At 39.1% G+C, this 15,689-nt stretch overlaps 1 protein-coding gene and 1 long non-coding RNA gene across 5 annotated transcripts in view; one reads left to right on the forward strand and one right to left on the reverse strand.

The window, feature by feature from the left end:
* The window catches only part of DNAH6 (dynein axonemal heavy chain 6), a 228,579-nt gene that overhangs the window by 153,145 nt on the left and 59,745 nt on the right, over positions 1-15,689 (forward strand). For all 3 annotated transcript variants that reach the window (XM_032352623.1, XM_032352621.1, XM_032352622.1), the window contains 4 exons: positions 3,704-3,883; positions 5,353-5,586; positions 10,533-10,668; positions 14,485-14,654. In XM_032352623.1, the coding sequence (XP_032208514.1) occupies positions 3,704-3,883; positions 5,353-5,586; positions 10,533-10,668; positions 14,485-14,654 (720 nt within the window). The remainder of the gene's footprint in view (positions 1-3,703; positions 3,884-5,352; positions 5,587-10,532; positions 10,669-14,484; positions 14,655-15,689) is intronic.
* On the reverse strand, positions 2,635-5,134 carry LOC116595840. Of its 2 annotated transcripts, none has more exons than XR_004287885.1 (3): positions 4,972-5,134; positions 3,999-4,063; positions 2,635-3,495 (listed from the first exon to the last, which is right to left on the reverse strand). It is a non-coding gene; the product is annotated as an uncharacterized LOC116595840 (long non-coding RNA). The 2 variants fall into 2 exon arrangements; XR_004287884.1 differs by having other exon boundaries at positions 4,646-5,134.

The following is a 15,689-nucleotide window of genomic DNA, read 5'->3' on the forward strand; positions in this document are numbered from 1 at the left end:
CCTCATGTTAGTTCAATTCGGTGTTGAGTCTGTGACTAGCTCCGCTTGAGATACCTCCACCAAGGGCTAACCATGGTGCCTTGTACATAACTGGTGCTCAGTAAAAATGTCAACGATAGTACAATAAAGTTAAACATATAATCTTGTACTAAATTGTTTCTCATTCAAACAATTTTAAAAGTATACTGGGAATACAGCCTAGAAAATGATTTTCATCCATTCATGAGAAACAGAAAGTAATTTACTAAAAACAAAAACAAAAAAACACACCTCTTTATATGGAGTACAGAAGGTTACCTTTCATTGACATCAAAAATGATACTTCTTTATAGCCTACAGTTCTTGAGATCTCAGCATTTAAACAATAATTCTGGGTCTCCCATTTCTTTTCTCTCTCCACTTGTTTGTCAGTCTCTTTATCCTCTTTCCATTCATTCTTCCTTGGTTTTTAGCTTCTGGAAGTTGATGGTTAGCTCATTTATTATTATTATATTTTATCAAAACTTTACATATGGGGCACCTGGGTGGCGCAGTTGGTTAAGCGTCCGACTCTTGGTTTCATCTGAAGTCATGATCTCAGGGTCGTGGGAGCCCCACTCTGGGCTCCACACTTAGCACAGAGTCTGCTTCAGATTCTCTCTCGCTCTCCCTCTGCTTCTCTTGCTCATGCTCTCTAAACAAACAAACAAAGCTTTACATGCAAATCACTTAAGGAATGAAATATTTGTACAAGTTTGCTATAGCATTCCCTGCCTTCTCTCTGCCCACCACCACCACCACTACCACTAATGACTCCCTCCATAAAAACAACTATGTTCATCTTTTTTGTTTTGATTATTTGGGGTTTGACATCTTTTCTCTAAATCAGAGACTCATATTGCTACTTTCTGAGTTTTTCTTTTATACATTCACTGTTGTCTATACTTTTATCACTCACATACATACATACACACAAACACACACACCCTCTTTCCATCCCCTAGCCTGCCACTGTACTCATATCCTGAATACAGTTAAACATCCAGTGTTTACATTGCCTGGAAGTATGAAGATCTGGGTGCAAGTATCTTAGGGGGCTGAGGACAGGAGAAGAGCTAGGGTGTCAGCACCCATTGTGCATACATTTACCTAATCTCTTTGTTTTCATTATGGTACCCGTTCCTCAACTGTCCCTGTCTTCCTTCCATCAAAAAAATCCTCTCTTTTAATTTCCCCAGGGATGGAACTTAAGTTTTTCAGTCAGGGTGGGGAAAGGACATCCCCTGACTGGTGGGGAGATGACTTGGGAGTCTATAAACCAATTATTATTTTAGGCCCTTCCCACTTCCAGTGGGATGCCACTAATTCTTAAGCCTTTGAAGAGGATTCTACTTTACACATTGGGTCACTTTTGGCTTTCTCCTTTGCCAGCTTTGGAATCTATTTTCCTGGATCTGCTAAGTCATTACCACTCTACTCTCTGCTTTCCAGTTCTCAAAATTTTATTGATATTTCCTCTTCCACTCTTCCTATCTTTGTGGGTTTGCACTGTTTTTAAAAATCCCTTTACTATAATTGTATCATGATGTCAGCAGGGCATAAGATAGATACATGTGTTCTGACTGCCTTCTTTCTCTGTAAGCGGGTTTCGGTGTCTGCAGGTAGTGGCCTTAAAGATATTCTTTCTGGGACGCCTGGGTGGCTCAGTTGGTTAAGCAGCTGCCTTTGGCTCAGGTCATGATCCCAGCATCCTGGGATGGAGTCCCACATTGGGCTCCTTGCTTGGCAGGGAGCCTGCTTCTCCCTCTGCCTCTGCCTGCCATTCTGACTGCCTGTGCTTGCTCTCTCTCCCTCTCTCTCTCTGACAAATAAATAAAATCTTAAAAAAAAAAAAAAAAAGATATCCTTTCTAATAGGTGGTAATAGGACTGATTATTCCTGGCCTGTATTTCCTGCCACTTCCTGCCTATACTTTGTACTCCCTTAAACACCCAGAACCCTCATTTTATTTTTTAAATTATCTCTACCCCTAACATGGGGCTTGAACCCACAACCCTAAAATCAAGAGCCACATGCTCCCCTGACTAAGCCTGACAGGTGCCCTCATTTTAAAATATATGTCATATTCCCTAATCATTGCTGAGGTCTCAAGTCTCTTGGGCATAATATCTGTAAGTAGTTACTAAGCTCAACTGAGATATATAGTATAGTGTTCTCTGGCAAAAAGAAGAAAGTAGTCCACTTTGTTTTCTCTTTAGCCCTGGATTCTTCATTATCAGGGACTGGGGTCCTCCAAAGAATAAAGAATTATTTGCAGGTGGGTCTCGTTGGTCCAACTACTCCCATATCAACTTCCTTTTTCCTACTCATATGTAAATGCTTTAGTTGAGTCCAGTATTGAGACTAAGGTCTTCCACTCAACTCTACCCTCTTTTGTTCCCTTAGGCTTTTATGTGGTCAATACAGAGAGTTTGAGCCTTTGATTTCCTGGAAAAAATCTCTGAGTCCCCCTCTTCCCTCTCTTGGAGGACAGGGGTTGACAGTCTAGAACTTAGCCCCTAGCCACAACTTAGCCACAAGCCTGAATTAAGATGTGTTGTTAGTGTAAAATGCACACCAGATTTCAAAGATTTAATCCAAAAAAAAACTTAAAAATCTCAGTAATTTTTAAATGGATTATATGCTAATATAAAAAACATATATTGGATTCTATTGGGCTGAATAAAATTATTGTTGAAATTAATTTCACTTGTTTACTTTCAATAAACTGAGAAAAGATAGAATTATATATGTGGCTCACATTATGTTTCTATTGGGCAGTGGGGTCTAGACAGAAAGCTTGTTCAGACCCCCTTTGAGCTCTCCTTTCAATAGAGCCAATACCGAACAGCAGTGCCCACAGTGATTTTTCATGGCCCCTGCCCTAGACCCTTTGATTTTCTAGAAACAAACTCCCAACCCAGGAATATCTAGCTGAAAGAAATGGGGGTTGGGAGAAGAGGACAGACAGGCAGCAATATAGAGAGACAAGGGAGCCAGAGAAGGGAACCTTAGAAAGCCCATTGGCCAAAAGGCTCCCCAGAACCACTAACCGAAAACAGAAAACCAAAAGAACAGCAAAGACCTTGCAACTATCTCCAACAACAGTCACAACCCTTCACAAACAAACCCTATCCCCAGGTTGCCCTTTGTCTACACCTGGGAACAGTAGGGAAAGAAAGAGCATCTTAGTCTTCCTTGTTACTCCAGAGTAGAACGTGATACCACTTCCTGCACCCTCTCTCCACTCTCCTCTTTGGGGCGGTTTTGTGGATGCCCCTTCTCGCTTCATACCTTCTTCCGTTATGCGAACCCTATATCATGTGAGCACTGCTCACGGGGACATCAGGGAGCAACTGGGAGTGCTGTGTTAGTGCTTCCCTTCCAGAAGTCACTCAGAGTCAAGTCTCAGGGAAGTGCTGTTCCTGTTTGTTAGGGCTTCTTGTGTCACCTGTTCCTATCTGCCTATTCCACGTTCTGGAAGGAAAGAGGTGTCACTCAGACAGAAGGTCATGGAGTCCTGAGATTCAGTTGTTCTATCTGGGGACCTCCTCATTATGATAATCGCTAATTCACTGTATCCTGATTTCTTTCCTAGACCTAATTGGATATACTCCAAAACTCCTACAATTTTTCTTCTTTCTAAAGGGATCCTTAAGAACTTGTTTTCATATCTTTTATTCAGATCACTTCTGGTGCCATTAAAGTCAGACTAAAGGAAGCCGAGTCCACTGAGATGATGATCAATGTCGCTCGTGAGAAGTACCGCCCAGTAGCCACTCAAGGCTCCGTCATGTACTTTGTTATTGCGAGCCTCTCAGAAATAGATCCTATGTACCAGTATTCGTTAAAATACTTTAAACAGGTAAGTGTGTTGTTTTGTCAGTGAACTTTATTTCTTTGGTTTCCCTTTAAACCCCATTGAGTTACTTTTGCCTTAGACAGTTAGCAAGTAAGACCCCCTAGGAGTTCGGAATTACCTGTCCAAGAGCGCCTCCATCTGCCATGTGTTCTCCACACTCAGGTGTCCAGTAAGCACAGAAAACTACAGAGGAAGAAAAGAAAGATTTTCTTTTGGCTTCCTTGGCTAACTAGCTTGTTGGTTTTCCTTCTTGCCTGCCTTTCTTTTTTCCTTTTAAGAGTCACAGTTCCATGCTGTTTGTTTATACCATCTCTACCATAACCCAACTTCCTTTCCACAGTTAGATTTTTCTGTGCTGTATCTCAAGTCTCTGACAGCATTGACCTTAAGCAAATTGGTTTCTGCATCTTTTATCCCCCAGAACTTTCTATACAATAGGCTATCCCAACCCCTCACCACACCTCCCCAACTATTTTTAGACAAATTGTACATGCCCTGCTCTCCTGTCCTTGGTTCCTTCCCACTCCCCACATATTACAGTGAGACTTGGTTTTTGCACAGTCTCTCTTCTTCATCTCATATTCACTGTTGAATCTCATCCGATTTCTTGTGAGTTGGATACTTTCACCTCCCCTTTGTGGCAGCAGCCCATCTCTCCCAAGAGCAAATGCAATGTCACAAAGCTTCAGCAAGCAGTGTCAATTTACCTGAAGATTTCCAGGGGAGACAGCGAGTTTGCATCACCCCTTATACAGCAGAATTTACCAAGCACCCCCAGTAGCACGCTCTGTTCACTACAAGGTTTCTCTCAGCTACCAGTGGTGTCAAGGTTCGCCATGCTTTATTTTAGCACTAAGCATCACATCTTCACAGGATTTTGAACTCCTTTGCTTCTTGTTAGGTTTTTAAAGAAAGCTCAATCCTCTTTTCTTCTAAGTGTGTTAAAAAACACCTCCATTTCCCTTTGTCAACCCAACTTTGGGGAGAATTAACAAGGGCTTTCCCTTAAATTGTGGAGAAAATTCTAACACGTTGGTCCCACAACCTAACAATGATCTTGGGGGAGAGCAAAGAAAAGCATATGACCTTACCTTGCCCTTATGTCTCTCACCCCAAAATGATTATCAAATCCAAGTTAAGGATATGAAAAAACCGGTGGTGCCAGCTCCCCTCTATTTTCCTGCGTTCTGCCTCACATCAAGATGATACTTTCTGAATACTGTCAAGAGTTCAGCAGTGGTTCATTTCTGAAAAATGGGGAGAGGAAAGGGAAAGCAGAAAATAAATATCACTTATCAATCTGGGGATGAATTCTAGACATTTCCATAGTACAGTAGTCCTCTCCTGTGCTGCTATTTACCCACTTCCAGGGCCTGGAAGCGAAGGAGTGAGGAGCAGGGATTTTTTTTTTTTTTTTCCTCCACAGAAATTGAATTAAGTCAGAGACATTGATAGTGCTCTCTTTCCCACAGTTGTTCAATACAACAATTGAAACTTCTCTAAAGACAGATGATCTGCAGCAGCGCTTGGAAATACTGCTGGAACAAACTCTTCTAACTGCTTATGTCAATGTTTCAAGAGGACTTTTTGAACAACATAAGCTCATCTATAGCTTTATGCTCTGTGTTGAGATCATGCGTCAGCAAGAAAACTTAACTGATGCTGAATGGAATTTCTTTCTCCGGGGTTCTGCAGGATTAGAAAAGGTACCCATCTCATGTTTGGATTGTAAATGTTATTCTAGATAGGGCCCACAAGCACCTACCAGTGGTCTACAGTGGCTGAAGGTGATACGTTTGGCTATGTGGCCCAGGGGGGCAGGCTCTGGGGCCCAGGGGCCAGGCTGTCACTTAGCTCTATCTCCAGTAGCTGGGCAAGGTTAGTAAATGTAGCCTCTTTAGGCAGCACTGTCCTCATCTATACAAAAGGGATGTCGGGAGTAACCAATGGGCTAGTAGATGTGAGCATGTTTTGAAAAGTTGACCATCTTAGAAACATGAAGAGTTAAAATTCAATCAATGTTGTAATTCACAGACTTGGCAATACTGTTTGGGAGATCATGACTCCCTCTTGCCTGGACACATCTTTCATTATAAAGCACAGGAACTAATATGACTGAACTGCCGCCTTCACGAATACTGCAATATGAGCTCTCCTGCAGTTTCCTTCTTTGTGTTCATCCTTTTGTCGAACTTGCCCCAGCCGCTTAAACTAGTCTACCTCACCCACACACCACAAATTGGGTAGCCCACAGAAGTGAGCAACAGCACCCCCCAACTCTTACCTACAGTTCCAGCTTAGCCCGACTCTAGATGCCCATCTTGAGCCCCGTCTTCGGTCTCTGCAGACGCCACTATTTGAGCCTCTGCATATCACTGAGAGGTTGGACTTCATGCCTTTTTTATTTAACTCTCAGTGCCCTATGTTCCCAGGACAAGCCCAGACAGGACCTCTCCACCAGACATCTTTTCTTCCCAATCCCCACCCATCTCGCACACGTGCATATTCTATTAATCCTTGCTTAAAGCAATCTTAACTTCATAATCACAATTCACACTTCAAAGAGCTTGCTATGTGTTTTAATTTTTAAAAAAATTTTTATTTATCGCGGCGCCTGGGTGGCTCAGTGGGTTAAGCCGCTGCCTACAGCTCAGGTCATGATCTCGGGGTCCTGGGATCGAGTCCCGCATCGGGCTCTCTGCTCAGCAGGGAGCCTGCTTCCCTCTCTCTCTCTCTCTGCCTGCCTCTCTGTCTACTGTGATCTCTCTCTGTCGAATAAATAAATAAAATCTTTAAAAAAAAATTTTTATTTATCTATTTGATGGACAGATCACAAGTAGGCAGAAAGAGAGAGAGAGAGAGGAGGAAGCAGGCTCCCCACTGAGTAGAGAGCCCTATGTGGGGCTCAATCCCAGGACCCTGGGATCATAACCTGAGTAGAAGAATGAGGTTTTAACCCACTGAGCCACCCCGGTGCCCCTTGCTATGTGTTTAATAGAGTTTAACAGCTCATTTATCTCTCTCAGTATTCTTCTTATGTGAGTTTCTAATTTTATCTCTAGCCTGCAGATAGACAATTAGGCACAGAGATTAAATAACTTTTCGTGTTCATATACTTAATAGGGTTTGGAGCCAGTGCTGGAACCCTCAAGTCAGTCTGTAGAGCCTGCCTCCTACCTACTTCACTCTGTTGCTGACTATTAGTGGGTCACTCAGCCAGGCTCTTCCCAGGGCTTTATCATCCTTCTCACAGCATTCTGTTAACAGCCTTATTTACAGTTTTCTCAAGCAGATGCTTGAAGATGTTAAAGAACTTTCCAGAATCAGATAACTAACGCATGACAGAAACTGATTCAAGCCTGAGCTTCCAAAGCCCATGAGCGTTCCAGTACTACCTGCTACTTCTCATGAGCCACATATTTTGAAAAGAAATGTAAAATATGTTTTAAATGCCATCAAACAAAAAACTTAGTCAGAAATAATCTTAAGATACTTCTCAAATTTTTTATTAAACCTTCTTTTCTTCTATCACAAGGAAATTGGAATGATTCTTGGCTAATTTTTTTAATAAATATGTTTGGAAGGTATCTTTTATCTAGTTACTTTATTTAGTTACTAATATCTTAATACTGGTATTTTCCATTTTTATCCTAATGCTACATAGCAACAGAATCAACAGAATAGAAAAGCAAACTGCATGATCATCGTAGTAGGCACAGAAAAAACACTTGACAAAATCCGACACCTTTTCATCATAAAGACACTCAACAAACTATAAATAGAAGAGAACTCCCTCACCTAGATAAAGGGCACGGACACAAATCCACAGTAATAACATACTTAGTGGTGAAAGCCTGGGTGCATTCTCTGTAGGATCAGAAACAAGACTAGCATGTCTGTTCTAACCATTTCTTTTCAGCATTGCACTGGAGATCCTTGCTAGCTCAATTAGGCAAGAAAATGAAATAAAAGACATCCAGATGAGACAGGAAGAAGTATCTCTATTTGCAGAGGAGAAGACTTTGTGTATAGAAAATACTAAGGGACCTACTAAAAAATAATTGAAGTATTAGAATTAGTAAATGAGTTCAGCAAGTTTGCAGTATACAAGATCATTATACAAAATTAATTTGTATTTCTCACAGATGCTTGCAAGGGACAATATGAAAATGCAATTAAGAAAAAATCCATTTACAATGGCAGTAGAAAGAATGAAATACATAGAAAGAAATTTAACAAAAGAAGCTCAAACTCATACTCTGAAATCTACAAAACATGTTGAAAGATATTTGAGGACCTAAATAAGTGGGGGAAAAAAATCCCACAAACATGGATTAGAGGCTTAGTACTGTTAGGATGGCAATACTGCCCAAAGTGGTCTACAGACTCAGTGAAATCCCCAACAGAATCCCAGCTGACTTCTTTGTAGAAATCAGAGAGTTTAAAGTTCATGTGAAATAGCAAAGGATCCAGATCTCAAAACTCACTACAAAGCAGCAATAACCAAGACCGTATGATACTAGCACAAAGACAAATGGATAAATGAAATCAAATATGAAAGTCTAGAAATAAAAGCATGTGTCTATAGTCAACCAATTTTTTATAAGATTGCCAAAACAATTCATTGGGAACAGTAGTCTTTTTAACAAATGGTGGGGGCCAGCTGGGCCAAATGCAAAACAGTAAAACTAGATCCTTATATCACACCATATATAACTTAAAATGTATCAAAAGCCTAAATATAAGAGCTAAAGCTCTTGTTAGAGCACATGGGAAGAAGTGTTCATGATTGCATGTTTCACGATGGATCCTTAGATATGATACCAAAAGCATGAGCAACAAAAGAAAAAAATAGATAAATTGGACTTTATAAAAAATAAGCATGCTTTTGTTTTAAAGAAAACTTAAGAAAATGAAAAGACAATGCACAGAATGGGAGAAAATATTTGCAAATCATATCCGAGAAAGGATTTGTATCAGGAATATATAAAGAACCCTTATAACTCCACAATAAAAAGACAAATGACCCAATTTAAAAATAAACAAAGCTCCTGTATAAATATTTCTCCAAAGAAGATATACATAAGCACATGAAAAGATGTTCAACATCATTATTCATCAGGGAAATGCAAATAAAACCTTAAGGAGATAGCATTCATCCCTACTAGAATGGCTAGAATCAAAAAGATAATAACCACTGTTGGTGAGGATGTGGAGAAATCAGTCCTGTCATAAACTGCTGACTAGAGCAAACAATGCTGCAGCTACTTTGGAAAATGGTCTGGCAGCTCCTCAAGCAAAATACAGAATTTCTATATCACCCAGCAATTCAACTCCTGGGTGTGTATCAGAGAGAAATGAAAACATGTCCACAAAAAGGAGACAAGATGGCGAGGAAGTAGGAGGAGGGACCGTTTCAACCTGTACCCTAAAGTGAGCTGATTACCTACCAAATAACTCCGATCACTCATGAAATCAGCCTAAGATCAGAATTATACACGTCTGGATCTCTACAGGGGCAGAAGACGCGTGGGCAGGTAAAGTGGAGTAGGAACATTGGACTGATATCAGAAGATAAACAAAAGGGGGAGGGAGCCACCAGAGGCGACCAATTAGAAAGTAATACCCCTAATACGAGAGTGAAAACATGTCCATACAAAAAATTTGGACATTAATATCCTAGCAGCATTATTCATAGTAACCAATAAGGTGGAAACAACCCCAATGTCCATCAACTGATGAGTGAATAAACAAAATGTTGTCTGCTCATCACAGTAGAATATTATTCAACCATAAAGAGGAATGAAGTACTGATACGTATCACAACGTGAGTAAACCTTCAAAACATTAAACCAAGCAAAAACAGGCAGTCACAAAAGACTATGTATTATGAAATTTGATCTATATGATGTTTCCAGAATAGACACATCTGTAGAGACAGAAAGCAGTTTAGTAGTTGTTTATGCTCGGGGCATGGGAAGATAGGAGGATAGTAGCTAAAGAATATCTGGGGGTTTTTTTGAGGAGAGGAAATGTTCTAAAATTCACTGTATTGATGGTTGTACCAGTCTATGAATTTACTAAAAGACATTGGATTGTATGCTTTAAATGTATGAACTACATGGTATGTGAATTGTATCTCAGTAAATCTACTTAAAAATGTAGTATAGAACCTCGGCCAAATATTCAGGAAATTTTCAAGGGATTCGTTTCAGCCTGTGATCCCAGCTGTTTCTCTCTTTTAAAACTGTTCACCTACATGTAAGTGCTCCATGGAATAGTGCCATGAAGCTAGTCTTCATGGGAAAAAAAACACAGAAGACTGTCTGGAGGGTGGGAAGAGACTGGAGTGATGAGTTGGGGCACAGGCTAGAAGTCAGCTTCACACATTTAATGTTAACCCTTCACCAGATGAACTGCTTTCCGCAAATGTCACCCTGGAAAGCCTTCACCAGCTGCACTTCTGAGCAAAGGCCTACAGGTAGAACTGGTTCAACATCCTTTCCGTCTCACCCTATCTAGTTCCTTGTCCTAGGCAAATAGTTATTTTTAACATGCTGTTGGAGCTTGCTTTTTCACTGAGACAAGGAGAAAACCTATTTTGTGGCTGTCTTTGTGAATTATTACTCATTTTCTTTCTGTCTTCTAATAGGAACGCCCACCCAAGCCTGACGTTCCCTGGCTGTATCCTGCCATGTGGTTTGCATGCTGTGACTTAGAAGAATTATTTGGAGTTTTTGAAGGACTCACACAATATATACTGTTACATCCTATTTCTATACGAATAGGTAATATGTCAAAAAGGATATGCTGTGGGGAATTGTAAACAAGCTTGTAAATCCTGACTTTGATGTCTCCCTTAACCTCTTCTTCTATATCAATATTTTTCACTAGGAAATTTCTTCATTATTAAGAAAGTGTGAACTACTTGCTTTCCCAATTGAATGCTTGAGTTGAATGCTTAGCCCATGAATTTCCAAGATTTTATATTTACTGTTATCTTCATTTTAAGGGGATATACTTACTTCAAAGAATTACCTTAGCTGCATCCCATAGGTTTTCTGGTTGTTGTTTTGTTTTTTAACTTTTCACTGAAGGATTACATACATATGGAAAAGTGCACAAATCAAAAAGGTACAACTTGAGGCATCTGTGTGGCTCAGCTGGTTAAGCGTCCAACTCGATCTCAGTTTATGAGCCACCACCCAAATCAGAAACTAGAATAGTACCAGCCTCCCAGAATCCTCTCCATCACAGGACCCTTCTCCTCTTCCTCAGAGGTAGTGCTCTGAATTATAACATTCAATGTTAATTTTACCGCAAAGTTTTAATATGTAGCCCTGTCAGTTCTAAAAGTACACTTTTAGTTTGAAAACATTTAGGATTTGGGGGAACTCTTTTTATTGTTTATAATTTATAATTAAATTATAAATATAATTATAACATAATTGTTATGGAAATTATACTCATGGGTTGCATGAAATGGATTCTTTGTAATTTTTTTAAGGTTTTATTTGTCAGAGAGAGAGAACTTGTATGCAAGCACAAGCAGGGGGACTGATAGGCAGAGGGAGAAGCAGGCTCCCTGCTGAGCAGGAAGTCTGATGCAGGACTTGATCCCAGGACCCTGAGATCATGACCTGAGCTGAAGGCAGATGCTTAACCCACTGAGCTACCCAGGCATCTCTCTTCGTAATTTATTTAGATTCCAGACTTCATATAATGTTCCATGTGTGTTTTCTTAAAAAGAAGAGCCCATATGTGACCTTTAGCTCAAACTTATTGTGGTATTTATTTTATTAATGTTTATTATACTTGATCTGTCAGTTTCTAAGAGAGGTATCAAGGTATACAACTATGATTGCCAACTTCTCTTTGAAATTCCAAGATTTTCCCCTATCATATCCTGTGAAACTATGCTATTCAGTATAAATAGGCTTAGGATTATTATCTTCCAGTAAATCATTCTTTTTTTATTAAATAATATTCCTCCAGGTACACCTGGTTGGCTCAGTGGGTTAAGCGTTCAACTCTGTCAACATTCATGAGATCAAACCCCATGTTGGGGTCCAAGCTTAGTGTGGGGTCTGTTTGAAGATTTTCTCTCTTTCTCCCTCTGCCTCTACCCCATTCAAATAAATAATTTTTTTAAATAACTAAATAATATTCCTCTTTAAAGAGGTTTTTTTGCCTTAAAATATATTTTCTAATATTAATGTAATTATAGCACAATTCTCTTGGTTAGTTTTCCCCTTCTATGTATTTCCATACTCTTTATTTTTTTAACTCTTTTGTGTGATTAGCATGTTTTTGGTATATCTTTAGTGGAATTTTGTTGTTTTGAACAGTGAAAGAGTCTCTCTTTAAAGACTCGTTTTTTAACAGGAAAGTTTTAATTCAGTATTTATTAGTGTTATTGATCCACTTCAGGGGCTCTCAACTGGTAAAGGTTTTTGTCTCCCAGGGGACATTTGGCAGTGTCTGGACTGGGGTGGTAGTCCTGGCATCTCAGAGGTAGAAACCAAGGATGTGGCTAAACATCCTGCAACGCTAGAACAATCCTCCAGAACAGATAAGCGCTTGGCCCCAAATGCCCATCGTAGCGAGACTGAGAAGCCCCAATCTGTATGGACTTACTTCTATCATCTTTATTTTGTGGAGATTTTTTTTCTTGGCAGCCTTTGTCTTTGCTTTAATTTTTTTTTCTTCTTTCTAGCCTTCTTTTATTTACCCCATACTTATTTGAAGTTCTGTGTTCTAGTTCTAGTCTTATACTTATAATATGATCACTCTTATACTTGTAATATGAATATTTATTCAACCAGTAAGTGTGGTGATTTAAAGTCTACATGGACCAGAATTTCTAGGATCAAAATATACTTGCTTGACTTCTAAATAAAGACTAGAAAAAATGAAATGCTTTTCAATAAATACATCAAATAAAAATGATGTTTCTATGTTGTGGACTGGTCAAACAAGGCAGCTAGAAATAGAGGTAGAACACAAAAAGAAAACCACTTAATAGGAGAAACTTAGAAATGACCAGTTAGGGACAGAACCAAAGCAGAAAGAGCTAACTGGAGCCTCCGAAACACAAAGGCAAAGAAAGAAGGGATGGAGGGGCAGGATGGAGGCCAGAAGGCAAAGTAATTCTGGAAACAGCTCATAATATCTAGACAAAAGGCACCAGGTGTTGTCCCTGTCAGTTGGGACTAAAATTTCAGCTATTCATAACAATTTTCCTGCTTTCATTTGTTAAATTTCAGGGTTTATTCTGGAAATCCTGCACAGTTGTGAAAGTTTGTACATGTGTGGTAGGATGGCTTGTGTTCTATAAATGAGCTCTAGATCTTTGCAGGTGACCTTAGATGACCTTTAATAATTAATTCCAATGTCATTCTTGCCTTCAAAAGCTTCCTAATTACCTTATTCTTTTGTCTTTAATGGTTTCTAAGTGCTTCATGTCCTATTGGGTTATTTAAAATATATTCTCTTATCCTCTCTCATTGGCCAGAATCCTAGAGATTATACAATAAATAATGAGAACCTCCAGAAAAAGAAGTCTTTTTAGAAGAGATGGTTCTACTCTCTGGTCCTCAGAATACCACCACAGTGATCATGTGCTGTGCCCTGTGGTCTTGTACCATGTAACTGTCTGTATTCCATATAGAAACTAGAAGTCTCACAGAAGTGCACACTCCTCCAGGGCCATAGGCTCAACTGTCACTACGTTTCTAGCTGACACTTCCTCTTTAGTTGACACTTCCTCTAGTTGACACTTCCTCATTACTAGACACTCAGAGGAGAATCCCAGTAGGGACCAGCTGGAGAAAGTGGTTTTCTAGCTTGAAATTTAAGCCTCATTGAGATCTTAACCCTCATGTGAGGCCCATTTCTTATAAGTAATCCATGGCGGAGAAGGAGCAACATATTCTATTTACTGGGATATAAAGTTGTATATATGTCCATTAATTCATATGTTATTTATATTGTACAAATTATATCTTCCAGAGCTTTCAGTTTGCTTCATCTGTCATAGGCTGATAATTGTGTATTATTTCTGACCACCACTATGTTTTGTATTTTTCCTCTACCTCCAGCAGTGACTGCTTGATGTATTCTTTCACTATTATCTGACACATATAGGTTTGTTTTATTGTTTTTATCATGGGGTTTGTATTTTAATTAACTTAACCTATTTCATCCCATTTAATTACATTTGCCTTGAATTCTAATTTATTCATGGTTACTCTTATCACTTCAATTTTCTTTTTGCTCACATTTTATTAGTGTGTCTCTATGCATCCTTTTATTTTTAACCTCTTTGTTTATTGTGGTTTTTTGTTTTAGCTTTGGTTTTTGTAAGTTTTGCTGTTGAGTTTGTTTTCTGACCCAATTTTAAATTCTTTTTAATTAGGTTGGGTAGGGGGGATTAACATATTTACATTTAATAAATAGTAGGTAATAAATGTAGAGATTTAGATAGTAGATGTATTTAGATTTAGATAGGAAATGTAGAGATTTTTAAATTACCAAATATATTTATTTAATTTCTAAGTCAAACCAATTCTAATTAAAGTATCTTTTTAAAATTGTGTTTCCAGGATCTTTTGAGACTTACATTAACCCAGCTGAATGGGAAGGCTATTCTAAAATGAAAGCGGAAGAGGAACTCATGACACAAGAAAAAGAGATCAAAAGCCATAATTCTTGGCATCCAGTATTAAGTTCTTTCCAAAAGCTAATTCTCATCAAATGTTGTAAAGAAGAGAAGGTAGGATCTTTTTTTTTAATTAAAGGACTATGTTATGGTTATTTCTGCTAATGTTCATCAGCCAGTTATGATTCATAACTGATTCGATTTATTTGTTTAGAGAGTAACAATGGTCAAGTTTGGGAGAAGGTTCTAAGAAATAGAGACTCTGTGTTATTAATAGAAAATAGTGTTTTATATAGAAAATGAAGAAAGAAAAGGCTAGAGAACCAGCCAGGAACCTGGTTATCCTTTCCTAGCATGCGCTGTTAAGGATTTGTGCTCTCCAGAGAGGACAGTGGTCTGATGTGGGGGTTGCAGGTGGGGGCATTAGCAGGGAATTGATGGGCCTTTCAGATCTTCGCAACAACAATGCCTTTGGAAAGAAGGCATTTGAAGAGAACAAAACCATAGTCACCAAGGCCAGTTTGAAGATTGTTGGACTGATCTCTGCAAAAAATTATGGCACCCTGAATTAGGATAGAGATGGTAGGTTGAGGTGATGGAGAGGAATTTGGAGACTAGACAATTGGTATGACTCTCAGTAGCTGCTTGGGTGCCATAGGGGATAGCTGTATCAACAACTAAGCAAGTGTGAAAGGAGAAGCATGTCACAGAAAGATGTTACTGAGTCTGCCAGTTATGAGAGTAGATAGCAGTTTAGAGACCAATTAATATGTAGGTAGGAAACACTAGAGAGAAATATAGGCTAGAAATAGAGAGTTGGGGAGTCATCAGCATTGAGCTGGGAATTAAAACCATGCGAGTTTTTAGACACATAGGAAGAATGTGTAATAAAATAAGAGGACAGGTGAACAAAGGATGAAACCCTGAGGAGCACCAGCTTTTAAAAGGCAGAAAGAAAGGATGAAAAGGAATAGTCATCAGGGCACAAAGAACACTAGGAGAAAAAAGTGACATGGAAACCAAGGAGGTATAAAGTTTCAGTACAGCCCAAGTTATCAATAGAATGAAGCATTGCAGACAGTTCCAGTTTTTATATATAATTCCTGGTGTCTCTGATGATAATTCTAGTGATGAGTTTCAGGAGGCTCT

Source organism: Mustela erminea, chromosome 7, assembly GCF_009829155.1.
Source record: "Mustela erminea isolate mMusErm1 chromosome 7, mMusErm1.Pri, whole genome shotgun sequence".
Lineage (NCBI taxonomy): Eukaryota > Metazoa > Chordata > Mammalia > Carnivora > Mustelidae > Mustela > Mustela erminea.